The sequence below is a fragment of the Papilio machaon genome, chromosome 14 (assembly GCF_912999745.1).
Source record: "Papilio machaon chromosome 14, ilPapMach1.1, whole genome shotgun sequence".
NCBI lineage: Eukaryota > Metazoa > Arthropoda > Insecta > Lepidoptera > Papilionidae > Papilio > Papilio machaon.
In genome coordinates, this window is record NC_059999.1 from 7732700 (window position 1) to 7756997 (window position 24298).

The 24298-nt window shown below is 36.4% G+C and overlaps 2 protein-coding genes across 4 annotated transcripts; one reads left to right on the forward strand and one right to left on the reverse strand.

Annotated features, from left to right (window-relative positions):
- Positions 1-157: 157 nt before the first annotated feature.
- Positions 158-16591, forward strand: LOC106708434 (eukaryotic translation initiation factor 5). Of its 2 annotated transcripts, none has more exons than XM_014499941.2 (12): positions 158-364; positions 569-697; positions 12191-12296; positions 12378-12505; positions 12585-12821; positions 13047-13164; positions 13260-13446; positions 13552-13653; positions 13762-13906; positions 14021-14180; positions 14268-14457; positions 14562-16591. In XM_014499941.2, exons 5-12 carry the CDS (start codon positions 12665-12667, stop codon positions 14892-14894), a joined length of 1392 nt encoding a protein of 463 aa, XP_014355427.2. In that variant the 5' UTR covers positions 158-364; positions 569-697; positions 12191-12296; positions 12378-12505; positions 12585-12664; the 3' UTR covers positions 14895-16591. The 2 variants fall into 2 exon arrangements, with proteins under 2 accessions (XP_014355427.2, XP_014355428.2); XM_014499942.2 differs by lacking the exon at positions 158-364 and adding an exon at positions 379-453.
- A 90-nt stretch (positions 16592-16681) lies between these two features.
- LOC106708435 (leukocyte surface antigen CD53) lies at positions 16682-22119 on the reverse strand. 2 transcript variants are annotated; one of them, XM_014499943.2, is made up of 5 exons: positions 21950-22119; positions 18955-19143; positions 18314-18466; positions 17409-17594; positions 16682-17032 (listed from the first exon to the last, which is right to left on the reverse strand). In XM_014499943.2, exons 1-5 carry the CDS (start codon positions 22007-22009, stop codon positions 16961-16963), a joined length of 660 nt encoding a protein of 219 aa, XP_014355429.1. In that variant the 5' UTR covers positions 22010-22119; the 3' UTR covers positions 16682-16960. The 2 variants fall into 2 exon arrangements, with proteins under 2 accessions (XP_014355429.1, XP_014355430.1); XM_014499944.2 differs by lacking the exon at positions 21950-22119 and adding an exon at positions 19910-20000.
- Positions 22120-24298: the final 2179 nt, after the last annotated feature.

Sequence of the window (24298 nt, forward strand, 5' to 3'; positions counted from 1 at the left end):
TTCCTATTTAACTATTAGTACAAGTAACTATCATAAATTTTTGTTTTAGTAATAAGCATCTTAAGAAATAGAAATGAAATATTTTATCAAACAAAATTTAAACGTTTTCAAATGTAAAATGCTCGATGTTTTGAGTTTAAAAAAAATTCTCGCTTCCGGTGTGAACGTAGTTCCAGAAACATAAGAAAGTGTGCATTTTCATTTATTTTCTGTCGTCATTTTTGGCCACGGTTTCGTGTATGCGTTTAATGATATTTAATTTATTTTACGTTCCATTGTAGTAGTGTGAATCGAGTTTTTTCGTGAAATCCTACTATATAACATAGAGAAAGAATTCGCGAGGCGCTGCGTCATATAGAGGAAGGTAGTACTATCGAATGTCTTCGATACATATTTACTTATATAGGTATACGTAAGTACCAAGAGTACTAGACACCACGTTTTCGCCAGCTGGTGCGTACGTTTCGGCTTGCAAATTTGGTTTTGCTATTGATTTAATTTTCCTAATATCAATATGTATGTGAGTGTTGTTTCCAGACCGTTGTGAATTAATATTGTATTGTGGCAGGTTGGTTACCCCGGCTAGTCGCGTGTTTCGTTGGTGCCAGCTTCTTCGAAAGATCAACAATTCATCCCATCTGTGAACTCTCGTCCAGTGGGGCGCTACCATTTTATATGACTTTAGCAAGATATAAAGGTAAGTGTCCTTTTTGTATAATATTTTAAAAATTACGAAATTCAAGTTTACAAATCAAACTGGTGATTTTATTATAGCGCTTATCGGATGGTATATTAGTATTTATTTTTTATATCTATTTATAAAATCATAAAATTTTTAATTATAACATTAATTTCAAATCCATACATATTCTTATTTCTCATTCTCTCTTGTTATAATAACTGTCTAATAAGACAATATCTGCAGTCAACTTTACTATAGTTTAGTTTCTAACAATAGAACTGAAACCTATGTCACCACAATATCTCTTAGTTTCATGATATTACAAATTAATGCATAAATATTGCAATGAAGTAGACATGGCTTCACAGATTTAGTAATCTAACATTTAAGAGCAGAATGTTAGTTAATAATTCATTAAAAATAAAAAAGAGCAAGTAGCTGAAGATGTGACATGAAAATGTAAAGCAAGTTGTATGTGTATGTAGAAATATTAAAAATCCCATATTTAGTTATTATCTTACAATTCTTCATGTACACAATTGTATGTGTATATGTATGCAATTTATCCGTAATTTTGTAACCTTTTATATACAAACCATTGAACCAAGAACGCATTATCTCTACTATATTGTGTGAGAAAATTTTATATGTTACCTTGGAGAATGTATTACTAGCAATAAAAAGTAAATATTCATTCAATATTTCATCATATAACTATTTCCTTTGACCATTGCAATGAAAAGAGTTACATCTTGAATGATCTCATAATAGATGTAACTCTTCTTCGGATGGCATAATGCCTTTGAAAGTAAAATATGTTTTAAAGCTATATGTACAATGTATGAAGTAAATAAAATTAGTGACAATCTGCAGTAATATGCAGGTAGTACCTGCTGCACATAAACTACTTATCAAAGCGCAGATTAAATTTAATGGTGTATAAGTTTTAATTAATTTTATATATGCACAATACAAGTTGTATTGTTGAATGTATAGGTTTTGTTACTACCTCAAGGCATATATGAAATGTTTTGGTTTACATGCTGTCTAGTTTATAACTAGCTTTTACCCGCGACTCCGTCCGCGCGGAATAAAATAGAAAACGGGGTAAAAATTATCCTATGTCCGTTTCCTGGTTCTAAGCTACCTGCCCACCAATTTTCAGTCAAATCGATTCAGCCGTTCTTGAGTTATAAATAGTGTAACTAACACGACTTTCTTTTATATATATAGATGTATACCTTAAACTGTTTCCGATCAGTTTGCTATATGTGAATGATAATAGTCAGTTTTTATATGAATTTATCTTAGCGCAATCTTTTCTCAGTCAATTTTACACAGACAGTAAATTTTTTAACCAATATGACGTGACGTCATGATAATTTTAAAAGATATTAACGTGTAGCGATAAGACGCTACAATGATAAGCGACATCGTGCGTTGCCCGTGACACTTTATTTTGTGTGTTACCAAACTGGTTATGTCAAAACAGTAATGTCGTGATGATGATGCTTTTTCAAATTCGATTGATGAAGTCTTTCTTATTATCGAATCTTTTCATTTATATTACAGTTTTCGGAAGTGTTCTTAGATTCTTATACCGTGATTATCAGCTGAGCTGGTAACTTATACGCTCATTGATAAGTTTTGCGATGTTTCGCTATAGTTACTACGGCAATTCACCCCCCCCCCTCCCCCTAGCATATTGCGCCATTCGCAGGAAGAAATATCTGTTGATTTTCCATGTGCAGAATTCAATCTTATATCCATTTCCTTTCTCTATCTTGATCTAGTAACTTATAAAATGTGCTTTTTAAAGAAACTCCACAATCATAATTAAGATTAAATTGTTTTCGAAATTAGTTTAAGTCGAAACTAAGGCTTTAAAAATAATCATATTGTTTTAGTCAATAATTTTACGTCTATTACATTAGCGTGGGTGCTAGGTACACATCCCCGGGGCTTTAGTTGCGCACAGCGCGCAGCCTCCGCGATCGTTACGAGCCTCTCCTTCTCCCTCTACAGCCCCCTTCATCCCCCTCACACAGGCCTCACGCTCGCTAACACTAAATTGAATATAACATGCCTGGAATACTAACTGCCAACCTATATTGTACATTAAGCTTCGTTTCCTGTTTTGTTAAATTTTAATAAATAATGCACAAAAAAACACGCTTTTCATGCACAAACAAAGAACGTAGTTGACGGTAATATTCTAGATATCTGAAATTAATGTTTCATATTTACGGATTAATGAATGTTCAACAGCTCCTATACGAAGGGGAAACTACTGTCTGTCAGTCTACTTGGTATTCCTTTATCTATGATTCTTATGAACGAGACTGTCATACACTAATTCAGTAGTATAACAGTACATTACGTCAATATGCCGTCACATGTAAACGTGTACACGTACGGCCGTTGTGCAGTAGGGGTGTCTGTAAGGTGGGCGCAAAGGTGGGGGTGCAAGGCACAGTCTGCGATCGATGCAGCCTACGCGCTGACCTGGCAGGGCCTGGAACTACATGCAATGTCAACAGGCGTGTACTCTTAGAATTAAGTTACGACTACACAGGATGTTGATAACTTTTTCATTTTATTTGCTGTTTAGCACACTTTCCTTTCTTTTTTCCGTTTAGAGTTTAAACAGTACTCGTGCTAATAATTTATTTTATACACGCTGTACCTAGTTTTCAATTTTAAATGTCGCGTGATAGTTTTGGGTCTTTTTGCAACTTCTACTCGCATTTGACAAGTTTTACATAAGCGTTATAGCATCGTCTGCCGGAAGCTGTCTCGAGTGCGTGGTGCGGGTTTACGCCGCGTTATGTCAGAGGTTAACGCACTCTCCTTTTACACGGCCAAAAGTGCTAGCACCCATAGGCTAGGTAGCGATTAAAATTGGCGCCAACCGCCAACCTATCTGCCTTAACTTGTCTAGAAGATTTGATCGCCGATAGATAAGCATCTTAGGAATTAGTTTTATTCAACATAACACTATTATTAAGACGGAAATTGTAAAATGAGGCAGAGAATGTTTCATAATTAATAGGGAAGTAGATTTTGATTATCTCCAGTCAGAGTAAAAGAAGCATCCAAGTTTTGTGTATATTTAAAATCCACGATGAACAAGACAAGCATTTTTTATACCACTTTTTTAAAAATTGCACCGAAAATAGAATGATCAATCAAAATGTCATCTTTGCAGAGAAAGTTCCGTTGCGTACAATTACGTCAATCAAATTTAGATTTTGGCTTCATAACGAAGAATCCATTATATTAAGATCCACACTAAGAACTTAAACTTGTATTAATACATATTGTCACATTCTCTTTGAAAAGGTAGACAGCAATATGTGTCTATGCAAGTAGCACTTCAGTCGAAACCCAACCCACAACAAGGATATACTTGATTTCAATTGCCAAAAGTTTGCATCTTTTGTCACACAAGGTGATTCATGTTCTAATCAGATGTGATCTACTAGCTGCATATTATGATGTCAATACAAACATTTGTGTTGTGTTTGTCGTTGCATTCCGTACTTATCGGGATCTCGAATGGAGGCCAATACAAGTAGTTATATCGTCGGTGCACTGTTCTGTGCGACCTTACATTTGTTTAGTTCAATGGCCCTAGAGCTGCGAAACGTGAGCGCGTTTGGTTTGTCAGACTGCTTACTATCTGAGTCTGATAATATACAAATCGGTGTTGACCACGACATGAATACAAGTGTCTATGGTAACATATTTTCCTATTATGATAGTAGTAATTACTATAAAACATACAGGACAACTGTACACATTTAATTTTGTCAAGCTAGAAAGTAATTACGAAGTATATAAGACGTGCAAATATTTAATAGCGTGATTGATATTATTGAGAAAGTATTACTAATGCGGGCTTATCGTGAGATCGAGGGACGATTTGTCGCGTCACTTGTCAGTTTCGTGTCGTGTGCGTATCGTGCGGCGAGGTGTTGCCCGCACGTGGGAACGCTGCCCACCGCCGTGACTCACCGGGGATCTCGGAGGATGACTGCATCACTTATCCGCATCTGATACTGAGCTTGTCTTGAACAATATTTGAATGCACTAGTCGAGTTGTGATTATTATCATACTCGTATGTGGCAAAGCTTGTGAAGCATTATGAAATTAAAAAAATTTCTACAGTGACAAAGAATAAGGCAAAAAGCACTTATTAACACACCTCAATATAAAAGAACTCTTGAATGAGGCTCTGAAATGTTTTATTCTAAAAAGTTTTTAGAACTTTGCAGCAAAAAGTACTAATTTAACTTTGAATAAATATTTATCGGTTATTACAAAGTGACTGATAAACTATCTAACTAGAAATTATATTGTAAGTAGTTTAGACAGTATCCTGCTTTATGCGTCAGTGATCTCGTATAACAATAGATAGTCTAAGATCCCGCTGCAGGATTGGTGCGCTCATCGACTTTTTGTTTAAAACCAAATTTTTATGTTTATTTATAGTTAAGAGAATATATATTTACTAGGGTGCCTATCAAAATTTGGCCGCCATTATTTTTTTAAAAATTATTTTTAATTGATTTTTGGTAAAAAATTTCGTTTATTTATTTTTTTAATAAAATAACGTCTACATAACGGTAATTAATATCAAGATTCTAAAAAATCACGGTTGCCGTTGCGCACCTGGCCGCACCTCTTTGCAGCCAGGTGTAAACAGGTATGATTTCGATAAATTTATACGTCTATAACCTATTTTTATTAATTATATGTCAAATTAAAGCTAATTTTTTTCTATTAATTATCATATAAAGTTGCTCAATTAAATCTGGCCGCAAATAAGGGTTGCTGGCTGTTAAAGATAATAAATATTTAAGGTAGAGTGAAAGAGAGTTAGCGCGTAACATCATTTGTCAGACGAGGACAGCGATTGCCGGCTGTGCGACGCTTTTAAGCCATTGCGCATGCGTCGAACGTTAGTGTTCTCAACCACCGGGGAGTAATAGAGACGACTTATAATAAATACTCCAAAAAATATGTAATTTTTTTCAAAATGACAAATTTAAAAATTGCAACAATAAATTAATATTGATTTGATATATCGACGGTCTAGTTAGGAATTTGTCTAACTCTGAATTTTTTAGAGGGTGATTTTTTTAACATTTTGATGAAGCAATAATCCAATTACAAATTATTTGAATGATTCAAACTTAAATATTATATCTCTATTAGATATAAATAATTTTAAATGGTTTTTTAAAATGATAATAAATTTTGAAGTAATTGTTTTTTTCGTACAAATAAAAGATTCTCTAAAAAGGAGTTAGATAATTTGCTAATTAGAACGTCGATATTTAATATTAATTTAAAAAATAAAAAAATAAAACCAAGGTGACTTAAGTAAAACAAAATTTTATTGCGAAAGTATTATTCAAAAATTTTATTAGATTTTATTCAAGTATTTAATTGTCCTCGTCTGACAAATGATGTTACGCGCTAACTCTCTTTCACTCTACCTTAAATATTTATTATCTTTAACAGCCAGCAACCCTTATTTGCGGCCAGATTTAATTGAGCAACTTTATATGATAATTAATAGAAAAAAATTAGCTTTAATTTGACATATAATTAATAAAAATAGGTTATAGACGTATAAATTTATCGAAATCATACCTGTTTACACCTGGCTGCAAAGAGGTGCGGCCAGGTGCGCAACGGCAACCGTGATTTTTTAGAATCTTGATATTAATTACCGTTATGTAGACGTTATTTTATTAAAAAAATAAATAAACGAAATTTTTTACCAAAAATCAATTAAAAATAATTTTTAAAAAAATAATGGCGGCCAAATTTTGATAGGCACCCTAGTAAATATATATTCTCTTAACTATAAATAAACATAAAAATTTGGTTTTAAACAAAAAGTCGATGAGCGCACCAATCCTGCAGCGGGATCTTAGACTAAGAGTTGATAGGATATTTGTTTGCGTCATCCGTCACGCTCCATTCCTACTCGTATTATGTGTTACCCCCACACCCACGTATGATCAACACACACGAGCGAAAAAGCATCCTACTCGCAAAATATTTTTGTAAAAAAAAACAAGCGTATATTAAGGAGAAAAATCTTTTTTTTTCTATCTATAAATCAAACGATAGACGTATATTTCCCACATTCTAGATGTTTCTATATGAGCGTATTTAATATCAGCAGCTTTCGCGTGGGTTTGTATTCTACAAAATGCTTTAGGCTTTCCAGGAGGCTGGCAACGCTCAATCGATAGCGCGGCACATGCGTACGTAAGCTCGAGCCCCGCGCAATTTGCCCCCATTCCCCATCCCCCTACCAGCCTAACTCTTTACCCCCTGCGCCGTGTCCTGCGAAGCCTTCCCCGTCTCCCTAAGCCCCACGAGCACGCCGAATTGCAGTCCTACACAATGATAAATTGCATCCGACGACGCAATCTGTAACAAACTGCGCTGCTATGGCGGCTGTCATAGACTAGTGTTTTTTTTTTAATTTTAAGTGCTGCTCGCGCTGCTGGCCACACGACTTCCGGTAATTGAGATTTTGTTTGTTAATATTGCAACTTTGGAAAGTGGTACATTTTAATTGATATTTAATTGATATAAAATACATCTAAGTTTTTTTCTATTTTGATTTCCGGAATCGTAATATCAACTTATTTTACATTACGATGAGTATTATATTAGAAAAGCTAAATACGGCAGATAAAGAAAGATGTTAAATCGTTTAAAATCTAAAGTTATCTTTTTCATTCAAATTAGTTTAATTTTTAGCCTCCGTAAATGAGTAAAATATGGTAAACACTTCAAAATATGATACTGGGTTTAAAACACTAACTCTTTTTGACAAACTCTAGTTAGAGACATAGTTTAGTTTCCATTGCACATATACGTGTCAATTAGCGTTTCTACTGCTAATTGTTGACACGTCTGGCCCATGATTGTGACGTCATCGGTTCACGATTTCTGGATATTGCAGGACGGAAAGTTTACAACTCCAACACTAGTATTACGGTATACAGTCGATCTCATGGTAACTAAATGTCTATATCAAGAAAAGCAACTGTTTATGTACACTTAATTTGATTAAGGAGAATATAAAAATGAACACACATTTTTTGTCATAAAATTTGTATAAGGCCATCTTAAATCTTTAATTAATAATCGTCAAATATAAATATGTTATCTTTACACAATCATGTCTTGATATGATGATTCTACTAGTAAATACATTACAATGATGTTTGCTCTGATAGAATATTTGTCGATGAAAGGAGTCACATCACTAGCGACAATTTGCACTTTATCGATTACCAACCTTGACTCGTGCTACGGTTTCTACATAGTGTCATGTCGCGAGTGCAACTCTTGTAGGGTTGCCAGTCGATTAGTTCATTGTTGCTATTATTAATATTGATTATTGCTTATCACTTAACTGCATGCTATCATGGTCTAGGTTACTACATCTATCAACTATATTGGTATATTCTTGTTTGTGAGTTATGGAAAAATCCACACAGAAGTAAACAATTTAAATTTGAAAACATGTTTTTGACGAAAATTCCTTATTTATATTCGAAAATCGATATTTTCAGAAATAAATAAATAGATTCAATACTGTTTGCATCAAACATGACAACCCTGCACGGTTAGACGATATGTAAACAGGATGCAGTTCAGGCACTAACGAGTCGACCAAGGTACGGTCGACATCACTAGTTTTGTATCTGATAAATACATTTTTAGTTTTTGTTGGGGAAATATTTTCTTCGCCGTTGACATTTCGTCAGCGCTTGAGTTAGGCAATCAAAGTGAATGTGATTAAAAACCCATTTAACGTTTGGTTAGCTCTCGGCTGAAGCAAGTTTTATTGCGAAAAACAAAAAGTTGTAAGCCAAGCGCTCAGTATTTGAACCATATCTTTATTTCTTGGAACGATTGATTGTCGAGTATTATTCTCAAGTTTTTAGATTAAAAAGTCAATTCGACCCCCAATTAGATTTATGTCGTAAGTAAATTATAACGTAAATTGTACGACTGAATACAGACATTTTCATTCATCTTTGCTTTACTAAGAGTATAAAGTCAAAGGCTGAAATAATAATTGTAACCTTACATAGGCACAGTATCTTTGTATCATTTAAAACTAGCTTATACCCGCGACTCCGTCCGCGCGGAATAAAAATAGAAAACGGGGTAAAAATTATCCTATGTCCGTTTCCTGGTTCTAAGCTACCTGCCCACCAATTTTCAGTCAAATCGATTCAGCCGTTCTTGAGTTATAAATAGTGTAACTAACACGACTTTCTTTTATATATATAGATTTTGTTCAATTGATTGTTTCTATTATACCTTATCCTACAGTCGTCAGTTGTGAGGACTCAATATACACCTTTATATCCATCGAATTGTTGAATCTGTGAAGTTATTAGAGCCCGCACCCGTATGTTCACTGATTATTATCTAGTGAGCACCGCACCACACAAGTTGAAGCAGATAATGATGGTTTATGACTTGCAGGTAGACTTGATTTAATCATATCCGATATCAACGTATCTATAATCTCACGTTACATTTCAGTATGTACATTAAATCGACGATATTGTCGTATGTACCACGAAAAATATATCATTTAATAGACTAAGTTAAACAAATACATTAAAAAGTTTACCTACATTTGAATATACAATGCATCGTTCCGCTACAGCTGTACACTGGCAACCGAAACAAGTCGGTCTGTCGATTAAATGTTTGTCTAATGATTGTCGTGTAAATGACAACATTGTCGTAGGTTGCGCACAACTAGCGTAGCAACTAACACCACAGCGTGCTAATTCGACCATTACTAACAATGATATAAGGGTCATTTTCCCCAGATTTGCGTATAAGTATGCATATACTCGTTTGCTTGTGTTTATAAAGATTTCCCGTGTTTTGTTATTGTGATACTATGATATGATGGAATGCAAGCAACACGATCTCGATGTTGAGTTGTCATCTGAGCGCTCTGTTATTTGCCGAACCCCTATGTGCAAAATGATTCGCACCACATTAATCAATGTAAAGGCAAGCTTCTTTAATTATGCATTCTTTTAGCGGTTTCCACTCAAATCCAGCACAATGAAAAGGTATTATCATCAGCCTGTAAGGTATATTATATATATATTTTTTTTAAACCTTATTATGTATTCAACTGAATGAGCATCAACAACACAGCATTGTGTACTACCAGATTCGTCTTAACACATACTAACTTCTCATAATTAAGCACATTGTCTCATTAATTAGGTTTCTCACAGACATTTTCGTGTCGTATACGTCGATTCATATCATTAATCTTTTCCTGTGACAAAGCAAAAATGTTTAGATGCTGCTAGTTTTTGTCATTGCCAGTTAATTGAATAATTGTTCCAAATGTAACGACTTGTATGCATGTGCAAGTGTCAATCAGTTTATCCTTGGCCGTGGTTGTGTGGGCGTTAGGCGACTACGAATCGCCGACTCGCTGGATCCAGTGTTAGTCAGGTCTCTATCAACTGGTGCTAAGCAACTGAATGATATAATTTGTAACCAGTTTATGGATCAAGGGTTCGAAAATCGTTTATGAATTAACACTTACACTGTAAGATGGTCCATACATATGGCGTATAATACAATACAGTACATATCGAACAGCTGCAAAATTACCTTAAAACTAATCTAAAAAACAACGAATTAGGTTGCAGTTGTGGTAAACAACAATATGTCGTCTTGTGTCGCAGCTCCACGTGTATTTAGGGCCGCATTGCGGATGGCATAGATTGGCGTGCCCGACCTCGGCTTTGTTTAGTTTTTGTAGCGACACCCGCCTCGAGCACCCCTGAACAGCTTTCTAGTGTTTGTTGAGAGAATACCAAGAGTTGAAGCTTTATTATTCTATTAAAAAAGTGTACTTCAACTAATGTATACTTCAATAGAAAGATAACTATTAAAATAATTACTGTATATATTTTGATAAAATGATGAATGAGATTACATATTTTGGGGACGTAAATAATAATGAAGTATGTTTTTTTGTGTTCCCACATATCGATTATCATATTCTACGTATGCGGAATTTTATTGCGAATTTTGCTGCGTTGTACGCGTGGTCCGCAAACCGCCAGCCAATCGCTGACCACCGTTCAAGGACAAAGGTGTACTATAACGACTAGTTAAATTGTCACAATCATTACTGTTCAAAGGAATTTAGTCGTTGCCACAATGAGATAAAGTTGCGAATCGTCTGGTATGCAAACTAGTAACGCTGTTATCGTTCGGTACACGTGAATTTATTCGATGTTTGGAGTTCGCAAATCTTTTCTATAGCGTTATCCATTTAACTTTGGTTTCTGAGACCTAAATCTTTGCATAAAACATATCGTCATCCTTGTTATTGTCTTTAAAACAGATATAGCAATGTTTGAAACGGGCATTTATGGTCTCAGAAACCCACGGTTTGTGATTTTTTTCTTTTAACTTTCTTGAAAAACCGTAAAAGAACTTTAGATCTGGATTTCGTTTTATCAATGTTTGACATCTCTAACTCTAATCGTGTAGGATATGTCGCACGTTTTTGCAACGAACCTGCTTAATGCGGCTTACACGTTGAGCGTAGCCCAGATTTACTAAAAAACTATTAGTAAATTTGTTTTTGGCGCTGTGACGTCAGCATGGTAATTTGTCACTCGCACGGAACTAGTTCGTGTTGCGATACACGCGCGCTCGAGTATTTTTTTTTATTGCCCCCGTATAAGCTCTGGATATTTAAATATTTTTATATAAATGTTAATATTGTAGCAGTGCTCAGACGTCAAATAAGTGATAGGCTACACTTGTTTGATATTGCCGCGCGTCACACATTTGATATGACGATTAATGGGATTTAAAATTAACCAAATTATCGCACACGCTTTGCTTTTTCAACATAGACGCCGAATAAAGAACGTTGCTAGACTATTGCGGACTACTTAATGGATAAAAACAGACATGATATTGTAGGTACAGGGTGTTGCATTAAGTCGTGTTTGCAAATATATTCCCATGTTATCTTTATGTAAATAAATAAAGAGGCCCCTGTATTCAATAGTTTTCCAATGTAATTAATCCGGCTATTCAACTTATCCCTTCCTTAATTTTGAACGTATTCAAATTGTTTCAACCATTTAAATATATGTTTGGCTGGTTTCCTTTTTGCTTCAGTATTCGTTGTTCAACCATATGCAAATTTGTGCGAATACAAATTGTTTTAGGTATTTTTTCCTATAGAGTCTGGAAATTCAATATGTACTATTTATTACTAATGTGATATTTTAACACGTTCTTGTCCTTTTAATTAATCTTGCTAATGTACTGTGCTCTCGGACAAAGTTTTTAATAAAAAGTAATGAGCTTGTATTGGTGCAAATTTCTAAGAAAATATTTTTAATATACTCTTAAAACAGGTGATTTGATGTGTGTGTGTGTTGTTGCAGAGGCATCAGTACAGAGCGCGGAGAGCGGGCGGACTGTCGCGTCGGGAGCGCGCCGCTGCCGACGAGCGTGCATGACGCTACACAACCCGAGCACCACTGCCCGCAGGTGACACTACATCAACATAACTCTGCGCAGCTCACTCGCTGCCTGAACAACATACTAAGTGTACTGTGGTGTGTGTCACAGAGCATCCAAGTTAAGCAGCAGCAGGCACCGGAAGCTGCTGCCGCTGCGGCAGACGTGACTGGCGCGAGCGCGGGTCCCCGCCCCGCCCGCTACCCCGCCCACCCCGCGCCTCTCGCTCTCTAGTGCAGGTACTACACTCTACCCCTAGAACTAGCAACTACACTTTACTAGTGTTCCAGTTATCTAATAATAGGCTTGTTGTTTCAGATTCAGTGTCACCATCCAACCGTCTCGAGGACAATTAGTTAGTTTCGTAGCGTAGCGTAGTGTAGCATAAGGCCGTCACCATGGGGTCGGTCAACGTGAATCGTAATGTGGCGGACGCGTTCTACCGCTACAAGATGCCGCGCATCTGCGCCAAGGTGGAGGGCAAGGGCAACGGCATCAAGACGGTCATCGTCAACATGCCCGAAGTGGCCAAGGCGCTCGGCAGACCCGCCACCTGTGAGTGCACTACACCAACACTGTGTCACATTCTGCTGCTCTTATCTCAGAGTTCACACATTAGAAGACTAACTGCGGATTAATACTTTAATGAAGAAAGCGGAGATATTTGAAAGTAAAGTAAAGAAGAAGAAGGCAACTTTACTTCACGCTACATTTATTGTGCCGGAAGGTGCAAATACACCAGAGTTTATTGTTCTGAACTTTTTCCTTCTAAATTTGCAGACCCCACCAAGTACTTCGGCTGCGAGCTGGGTGCGCAGACCCAGTTCGACTTCAAGAACGAGCGCTTCATCGTCAACGGCAGCCACGACTCCGCCAAGCTTCAGGACCTGCTGGACGGGTCAGTGTTCTTAGAAAATATCTATGACTAGTTTGCCCATGACGGATGCTTTTTAAGTTTGTAACGACTGTATTAAATGTTTGTTGTTTGGTCAGGTTCATTCGCAAGTTCGTGCTGTGCCCGGAGTGCGACAATCCGGAGACGGAGCTGATCGTGTCGACGAAGAAGAACAGCATCTCGCAGGGCTGCAAGGCGTGCGGCTACCACGGCGCCCTCGAGTTCAACCACAAGCTCAATACCTTCATACTAAAGAATCCGCCCGCTGCTGACCCAAGTGTGCAGGTATACTATCTCTCAGTTGTATCCTTTGAATATCTATGTTCGTACATTAATGTTGGGAAAAGTTTTTAAGGTCCTATGTACTGACTGAATTTTGAATGTTTTCAGGGCTCGTCTCTGACGGAGGGCAATCGTGGCAAACGCTCCAAGCGCTCCGGTCCACCTGCCAACGGCAACCATGACGGCCAGGAGAACCATGATGGCAAAAATGTATGTATAACAACCATACATATACAAAAATTGGTCCGAGTGCTATTTAAGAAATACTATTTCGTTGCGGAGTTAAATATGTATAAAATAATCAACTTTTTATTGCAGGATGGCGAGGTACCAATAACACCGACCACGCCCAATCCTAGCAGCAAGAAAGAAAAGAAGGACAAGTCGAAGCACGGCGACGATGACGACGACGGCACCTGGACTGTTGACGTCAGCGAGGAGGCTGTGCGCGCTCGCATGCAAGGTGTGCAATCTTCGTATTCACATTCAATACAATATTGTTAAGTAATCTCAAAACAAGCAAAAGTGATGCGATTAGAACCTCTATTATTACTAAGTTTGCTTGTTCGTGTTTCAGACTTGACGGAGGGCGCTAAGAGCATGACTCTGTCCGAGGACACGGAGAAGAACGAGAAGCAGCGCATGGATCTGTTCTACGCGTTTGTGAAGCAGCGCGCAGACAGCGCCGCCGCTGAGGGCAGCAAGGCCGTCTCTGACATCGTGCACGAGGCTGAGAGGTGAGACATATACATACAGCGACATCTATTGTACTAATGTAACACTAATGAGCATGTAGTGACGAGATTGATATGTGCGCATTGCAGGCTGGAGGTGCGTGAGAGGGCGCCGCTGGTGGTGTTCGAGGTGCTGGTGAGGCCGGGCTCGCTGGCGGCGGACGTGAAGAAGCAGCGTCCTCTGCTGCTGCGTCTGACGCGCGGCGAGCCCCGCGCCCAGCGCGCCGTGCTCAACGCGCTCACCGCACTCTGCGCGCTGCACCAGAACCTGCTGCCCAAGGTGACCACCATCACCTCTCTTACCACTTTTTAATTAAATATTGTTAAGTTTTTTTTTTTATGTCAATTGTTCATTTTGTTGATTTGTTATTTCGACGTGTGCAGGTGCCGGCGATACTGAAGCTGCTGTACGACACTGACATAATAGAGGAGCGCGCGGTGCTGGAGTGGGCGGCCAAGCCGTCGCGCAAGTACGCGCCCAAGGAGGTGGTGACGGAGGTGCGTCGTCGCGCTCAGCCGTTCATTGAGTGGCTCACCGAGGCCGAGGAGGACAGCGACGACGCGCACGACGCTCAGACCGACGACCTCGACGTCGAGTACGACGACCGCGCGCCGCTGCGACCCGCCGCCGCACCCGTCGCACCCCCCGCACCCACCGCACCCACCGCACCCACCGCAGACGACGGCGAGGACGACGTCGACATTGACGCCATCTAAGTCAGCGCTGCAGCTGTCCGGTGACGTCACCAATTGAATGTTACACTGCGATATCTATATATATGTAATCAGCTGATATAGAAACTGTTAAAACACTCACGTACATATGTCCGGCGTCGGCATCGACTAGTTTCGAGGGTCCCTTCATCAGAGTATTAATTCGCAGACGCGGCCCGTCGCTCACTGCGCGCCTGCGCTCTTAGGACCGGACACCGGACATATATACGTAAGTGTTTTAACGGTTCCTATAATAGTTAACGATAATGTCTCACGAAAGATTGGATAATTTAATGTAATCAGCTGTTGTGTTGTAATGTTATTACTAGAGTCGGATCAAATTTAAATTTCAAGTCAGTGTAGGGATGTAGCGCTGTTGTGACGTCATCGGCGATGTCTCAGCAACATATCTTGCGAATCAACTTTAAATTGTACCCATAATGAATTCCAAATGTTTTTTTAAACTATATAGTACGTTAAATTAAACGATTTGACTACATTAATAAGCTAGCGGTGTATTTAATGTTTGTGTACGAGCACCGGCCGGGTAGCGGCGGACATCTTGATGTAACTGTCGTACGTAGAGAGACATTTGTATTTATTTAATGTGGGAAAATTATTGTATCTCAATGTATATGTAAACTAGAAATCTTGAAATATACCTTTTGTTGCTCAAATTTTTTTGTCAACTTGATATTTGTTTCTCAAAACTGTATTAAACAGATATTTTCTTTTCTGGAAATCAACCGTTCTGTCAGAAAACGAGATAAGTTGATTCGATAGACATATGATCATAATAAATGGGACTTTCTTAACACAAACATGCAATTATTTCTTCTATTTTGGAAAAATAAATGTTTCCTACAAATGTTGTTGTCTATCGAAAAAACAGCAAGTCTAAGTGAAATTCAACTCTACGTTTGAAAATAAAATGTGCAATTCTTGTTAGAAAACTTATGTATTCGATGTTCCATACAAAACATTTGTATGTATGTATCTATTTGTATGTATATATATCTGATATCGCTTAGAGAACTAGCCTCTAGCTATTTTCCATCTCTAATTATTGTTCCTATAAATATGCGAGTTTGGATTATTTTGTAATATTTTTTCAGGCAAATTTAAAATTGCAAGCAAAAAATATCGCCCAGAAAACCTTGTCTTAATTTATTCAAGAAATATTGAATTTTAAGGCGGATTTTAGGGTTTTTGTTTGTAAAGTGAGATGTTTTGTCTGGATTTTTTATATATATTTTGGAATGAAAATGTAACAACGTTGGCGTCAAGTTTGAGAGCGCACGGACTGAAAATGGCGGCTGGAATTGTGTTGATTTTGCGAACGCTAAATACGTTCCTTTGCTGCTGTATTGTCACAAACACGAGGACACTAACATTTTTAATGCTCCAATCAGAAGATGGTTTATATTAATGATTTTAGTATTAAATAGTAAATTTGCAATAGCGCGGGTTCGACTGTGGGATGTCCCCTCCCCTGTCTGTTCACGTGTAGGTTAGTTCGCGCCGGTGCGTTTCCTCTATTATAAAACTATTATGTATAGAATATTTTGAAATTGCCAACTGACAATTTTATTAGATTTGTTTTGTATTCAATACATTTGGATTATGAAAACGATGTTGTTTTATTTTTTACCTTTCCAGTATTTAGACGAGAGGAATATTTTTGAATTATTCCTGTCCAAAGTCGAAAATTAGAAAAATAACTTATTAAATGTATTATTTTATTTGGATTGTGAAAGAAATTCACAAAATATTTGATGACAAACATTTAGCAATGTAATATAATACAAAAGATATTTCTTGTTCTTTAGAGACCTAAAATTATTTCACTAATGGTTATCAAATCGTAATTAATTTTTCACCCTGACTGTACATTGGGTCACAAAACCCGCCTTAACTAACACTAATTGCGTATATAAACATTAATACATACAATTATTATCAACAGTAATACATATTCACCTGTTAACATAACGTTAACAAAATTTTTGTTCAAAACGTGTGCATTTAGTAAAGTTATAAACGAATGTAATACAGCGCCATCTATCGGCCTAGTAGTGCGACCGCCGGTTCTTGTTCCGCGCGTGGTTTGCCAGACACAAGCCGAACACTACCGCAACAAGCTGTAAAATAAAATATAAGAATGTTAATTAATACAAATATGTTGAAACTTGTTACTGGTTTCAAAAAATATTCTTCTTGAGCCTTCTGTGCTTCTATAATTATAAAACTAGTTTTGCCCGCGACTCCGTCCGCGCGAAATTTAAAAAAGCAATTGGTAGCCTATGCGTTCTCCCCAACTATGTTCTACATCTACGCCAAATTTCAGCGAGATTCGCTGAGTCGGTATGGAGATATTCTAACAAACATCCATCCATACATCCAAAGTTTCGCATAGTAAAATTTAAATGTGCTTAATACTGAACATGAAAGTTCAGAGGTTGACCACCTTACCTCAAATGTCACATTATAGTGAAACTCGTTAAATCTCAAACTGACCTCAATAGCAACAACAACGATGCAAACAACGCCGATGGCGAGACCGAATGTCTCGAGCAGACTCTGGACCTGTTTGTCACAGCCGGAGTACGCGTTGAGAGGTGTGCACGGCTGAGACGCGCAACAAGTCTCCGGCAGCGCGATGTTCATGTACGACAGCGGACCAGTCGGACCGCAGCACGTGAACTGTTCACACAAATCTGTTTATTTCACATCCCTCATATTCTCTTTTAAATAGACAGACATAGAAATAGAGTCATGGTTTTTGAAATTCACGTTAATACTAAACTCTCAGTTGCCATTTCAACACATGTTTAAAAGTTCATACATTCTCTTTAAAAACCGAGTCAACATGTTTAATAACAAGTCTTTCGACAATGGAATTTGACGGTAAAATATAACAAATGTCGTAGCAGTGGAAACCTATTGTAACATAGTATTCATTAAGCAACGTAAATGTGAGACTTCACTGACGAAACACGTGTTCGAAAATGTTTTTGTCTCTGTCCCTAGACACTAGACCCTATTTATGGCAAATAAATGAATTTTGAATTTTGTTACTTCAAAAAATTTTACAGAGATGAAAATACATTTTTATACATGTGTTTTTACAGTGAAAACTCACGATACGCATCCGTAACGTTATCGCTCCGACCGATAATATTGTTTTATGTGAAACTAGAACATCATAGAATATGTTATCCGTTTATCAATGTATATGATGTCAAAACACTATGATTAAACAACATCTTAGAACATCAACAACCTGTATTGTAATTTTTTTTTCATACCGCTAAAATATAATCGAAAAAACTATTTGATTTGTTAATTTTATGTTGTGGTTAATGTGTTAAATCTTTCTAAAATAGTATATTAAATGCATAGTAGAAATTGTTGTAACTTACGGCTCTCTCGATCTCCTGGAAGGCGACCCTATCTTTATTAAATGCGTCGTTTAGTACATTGGGCACGCCCTGCACCAGACTGTCCAGGTTCACGAAGATCAGACTCGCCAGCGCGATTTTCAATATCATCAGGATAATCATAAACAACGAGTACTGAAATCAAAACATGTATGAATTATCGTTTCATTAATATAAAATATTTATTTATTACACCTAATATAAGCAGGAAACATGTTTTTGTTAATAATTCTAACATTTATGATTTAAAAATTGCCCTATCATCCAAAGTAGCAAGAGGTTTACTTTCACCGTTAATTACTTAAGGATTACCTACTCTTAATTAATTAATATTATTATGATACAATGAAATATAACACAGAAGAATTATTGAAATAAAATGTAAAAGGGAGCTGAAGCGGGGATTTTTGGAATTACTCCGGCGATGCAGTTAAACATAAGAGAAGAACTTGCACAAATCGAGTACTCCTACCACAAAGGAAACGCTTCATATAGAAGCTTCTAGGGTACGTCATTTGACAATTCATGTTCGATACTGTACCCGGCATTTTATTTGACAAGTCGGGAACTAAACACAAGTATATTCTCCTATATATTTTTGTATGTAACGGGACAATTCTCACCGTAATAAGCATGCAGTTGCTCTCCCGGATAGCGCCGCAGCAGCCGAAGAAGGCAATGAGGAAGACGACGCCGCCAACCACCATGGAGGCGATAGGCGCCACCTGGTAGCTTGTGTCGGCGATGTTGATGACGGCCGTACCCTGCAGCTGTACCGCCACGCCCAGACCCAACAGCGCCAGACCTGCTAGCTACATACAATATATTTTGTTAAAACATGTCGCAAAACATTCTATTACTCCTCTTATTCTCGTCTCTCTTTCGATACTTGTTGACGTCTCGTGCCTCAGCAATGGATACTGTTAATTAAGTTGTAAGTTGTCAGCTCGTTCGACTGTACTTGAGCGAATTAATTTTATAGCTTCGTCAATTAAATTATGTCCTGCGCAGGTTTCACTCAAGTAATAACATTTTCATAGCTCCAATACCTAAATACAAAATATTTGGATTCATTAAACTGTCTTCTTCTCTTTATGTGCTTACGCTTTCATTTTAAGATATGTATTTATTTATAAGGATAATGGTAAACATACTTTTTTACCATTATCTTTGTGTAATCTGCCGTTAAGGCTGTGTAAATGTTTTCTTGGTTTATCTTTCAAAGATGTCGCTCCTTTGTTCTTTGTTCATATATCTAGTGGTCATATAACATAAAAACTATAGATATAGTTAGATTGTATTGGTGGGATTACATTTTAAAAGCTATGTCACAGTGTTTCCAAGACGCTACACTTTCTTCTAAGACCGAAGAGTTGCTACGGGATATTTACATTAGGCTTACTGTTCCTTATCTATTATATACTAATGTTGTTTATATCTTGATTGAATTAATATGTAAAGAAATTCCTTCTGAGATCAACAATTATCAGGGAAAGGGTTAGGCATGAATGAAAATAATCCGAATTGAGTCTTTTATGAGATTTCGATGATGTTAATATTTATAAAAAAAAATCTCACCGCAAATAATATGTTCGAAATGAACAAGATATATCGTACGAGTACTTCACCACACCCCATTTTTTATTTTATTTTTTTATGAAAAAAAAATGCGTAAACGTGTCGCTGGATCGATAGGTAATGATATCATAAGATGGCCGCCGCCGTCGCCGTTATCAGTAGTGATAAGCTGATAGCGAGCCACGGGAAAAGAGGTTATAACTTTTTTTCATACAACACTCACGAAATTATAATGTAAACAAGATATGTTACTGGACAAAGAGGATTTCTTTCATGTATGAATCTAAATAACTCGTGGATACTTTCTTGTTTGGAAAACACTGAACTCTATTAGGATTCTCTATTAGAAATAATCGAGAAGATTAATATGTCTACTCTTATATACATTTCCAGAAAAGAAGTCGAAAAAAAAACACTCCTGCGACTGCTAGTTTCGTTTGAGTTAATAATGCATGCCGTTTGGGAAATGAGACCGTTTATTTCGTAGAATTATCGTACATCTATGAATGTTACAATTTAGTTTTTAAAATCTATCTAAATTTATGCGAATTTGTAGACGGATAACAATTACAGTTCATGTATTATCTTCCATACAACGTCCGATTTGTTTTGTACTTTATTTTGCTGTAAGTTTCCACTGTTGCTGCTGCTATTTATAGCTGTCCCACTGCTGTAAGTTATATATCTTTATAACAAAGCCATATTTTATTTGCAGTGATAAGGGTCATATACCTAAGGTTGCCAGGTCGCCAAACCTACTAGCCAGACAGACCAGCCAGTTTGGCCGGACATTTGGGTAGAAAGGTCGGACACCCTATATTATTTAGGATTTTGTCTCAGTATTAATAGGTACACTCTCGTTTGGGAAATGTAGAAAGCCAAACAAAAGCCGGAAAACCGTTTATTTTGGCCGGACACGCACCTACCTATGTCCGGCTTTATCCGGACGCCTGGCAACGCTACATATATCCAAGGAAGTAATGACAATTTTTAGAAGTACTTAGCTGATAAATTTGATAACATATGAAACAATATGTAACTTCACATTCTTTTGTATGACTAAGAGCTTTGAATATACATGCGTTATGCATAATTCCTTATCAGTTCACAATGTTAAAGCCTTTTTCGCGGTTAACGATTTTCTGCGAGTATTTCAACGATAATAGAATCATGATAAGATTTATACGACGATATTGACAAGAGTATGTGTTTTAGTTTATTTATAACTTCAATATTATATTTACTTATGTATTTATATCATTTTTAAATATCAATATGGTAAATGTAAATTACAAGCTCAACAGTTCCTCTTTGCATTTAAAATATCGACCAAATGTAGCCACGTTGTGTCTTCAAAGTACGTTTATAAAATATAAATTAATTCCTGGAACGGACGATAATACATGTTTTATAATGCGTTTTATTATCAGTTACAATTAGTGAAATTTTGTCATGTTTCATAAAATCCAACTGTGTAAACTAAAAACGTTCCTCGTAGTGCTTGTTATTTCACCGTCTGGTAACACCCATCAACACGCGATTTTGCGATGCATTTTTCTTTTTTTATGATTCATAACTTTAGGTATAATAACATTTATTGTATGTATTCCTAATCGGTTTATTACACAGCATATATACATTCAGTATGATGTGTCGAACTGTGCAGAAAAAAACAATAAATGTTAATGTAATTTAAACAGTTTACTGTATAATTTGTTGATAAATCTTCAGAATCAAAATAAAATAAAAATTGAGTGATGATAAAGTAGCTATCAGCATTTTAAAAGAAATATAAAATTTAAAAGAAAAATCTGAGTTAGGTCACTTTCCTATAGGAAGTGCTAACGATAACAATATCATTTAAGGATTACATATCGGCTTGAGTGACTAGATTTCAAGGAAAAGCACTCGAAGAGAATGTATACGAGTATATGTAATAATGTATAGAATAGGACAAAAACAAAAAGGTGACTAATTGAAAATCGGCACGCTTGTAAGTGATCCTTCAAAAATATGTTTATAAAAAAAATTTTTACTTACCGCGAAAAATAAGTTCGTAAAGAACAGAATATATTTAACTAAGAATTCACCACACCCCATTTTGATTGTTTTTTTTTTTCAATAAAAAAGTTACAACAAATTGTGCGCGCGCGTCCTTACTAGCCCGTCCACTAACACGACAAAATGGCTGTCATCGAACATAAAGAGCTTATCAACGTTGATAAGCTGGTGAATACGACGCATGTATATTTTTCTAGTGAATCGCTTTTTAATGACTGATAGCTGAATTCAATTGATATTTTATAGCGAATTTTTGGGAGCTATACATAAACATATGTTATCATACAGTAACTATACAATTCTAAGTAAACATTATAAATTAATAAGAACAATGTGGTGAGATAATAGGCCATGGCGCTGTTTGGCGCCTTTTTCTGTTATTCTTTACAAAGTAAAGTAAATAAATGTAGTTCCTAAATCTTTTGGTTTTAGGACACATCTGGATTTAAATTCGCCTTCTAACCCTTTATAAATAACCTAGCCCATGTAATAATCAATGTTTTAAACATTGTTTTATAATGTACTTTTTTCTATATTTCATAATGTGGAATTTACGATTTTTGCAGTTCAGGAATTTTGCTATTTATTTTAAGAGGCGCATTGGAAATTTAAGAAAACAATTATTTTACGTTTATACAAAAACGCATTGACTGTATAAATATACATAACTGTGTATTACTTAACTACTAATTTCAAATTTAATTTTCATGTTGAATAATGGCTTGAAATTCTATTTTCATCAAATAGAAGTTTTACCATACACGATTTTAAGGGACATATCACGAATCACTATTAACATAGCATTATCTATAACAACTACATATCTAAAATGGGTCTTCAGAACTAGTAAATCATGTCTTTTTCTATAGGTTGCCATAAATAAATCCGTATTCTCTCCTTTATGGTGTTGATTGACAATTTCCTTATTCTGTCTGTATGTATTGTACATTGTTATTTAAATCTATATTTAGTTACGCTATAATTCTTTATATCCTTGTTAATATTATACGTAATTATTATTAGTTTTACATATATTTTACAATAAAAAGGTAGTTAACCTCCAAAAATGCACAACCTGTGTCAATATGACGCCGTTGCGCAGCTCGTTGTTGGTACTGACGGAAGTTGTCTGCAATGAAAAATGATGAATACTAAAATGGTTACCGCCTTAATAAATGTTTTTGAAACGTCAACTGGTTTCAATTAATTTTATTGAAATACAGCAGATGTTCCGACGTTTTTACGGTAAAGAAAAACATCGTGATGCAACCTGAAATTCAAAGATATGTGTGAAGTCAACCAATCCGCACTGGGTCAGCGTTGTTTGCTATGGCCTAGTCATCCCAAATTTGGGGTAGACTCCGAGGCCCTCAGTATGGACGTATAGTGAGCTGACGATGATGATGACAGCAGATGTACCTATAGGATAAAGCTAAAACCGCAAAATGTTTTCAAGGGATACGGGGAGTCTAACTTTTTGTTTTGCTCCTATGCCTTTGCTACCATATCCGTGTTTTCCTATGTCAAATCTAATTCTTCTTCTTTAAGAATTAAGGCTCCAGCACTTTATTCGATCGTTAAGACGTAGAAATACTTCTTGTTGCCTGTTTTCAGATCGTAGTATATGGTATACGCTATGTTGCTTATCTTTTGCTACATTTTCGTGGAATTATTTTTTCTGTAGCAATATTTTTTTTTTGTCAAATACAAGGCAAAAGGTTTTTAACGTCTGGATTTTAATGTTTTATGTTTGTTTGAATTATGGATTTATATTCCTTAAACGTCAATAACCTTTAAATTTGTAATTTAGTAATTCCCGACTTACAAATTCAAATATTATTGAACTGCGATATGGAACGGGAAAAACTTTGCAATTGTCGCTATACAGTCCCATCATCGTTTCCTTTTATTATATCATGGAGCGAATGATTCAGTGAACTTTAATTAGTCTTTGTCCGACAACTACTTCCATTACCATGACTGTGTCTTGATAAATTAAAATTACAAAAAAAAAAACTTCAGAAATTTTATAATAAACATTAAACTGGAGACCCTACGGGGTGAAGTTTCGGATTGGGGTCGACGAAATCTCGTTGAATTCAATCCCAAAAAGACACAAGTATGCGCCATTACCGCTAAAAAACAACCCTTTGTCGTAGATCTTCGTTTTGAGGGCACTCCCCTGGTTGCCTCAGCCAGTATCGGTATTCTCGGCGTTGACATATCGAGTGACGTTCAGTTTCGCGGTCACTTGGAAGACAAGGCCAAGCTGGCCTCCAAAAAGCTGGGTGTGCTCAGTAGGGCGAAGCAGTATTTCCAGCCGGGCCA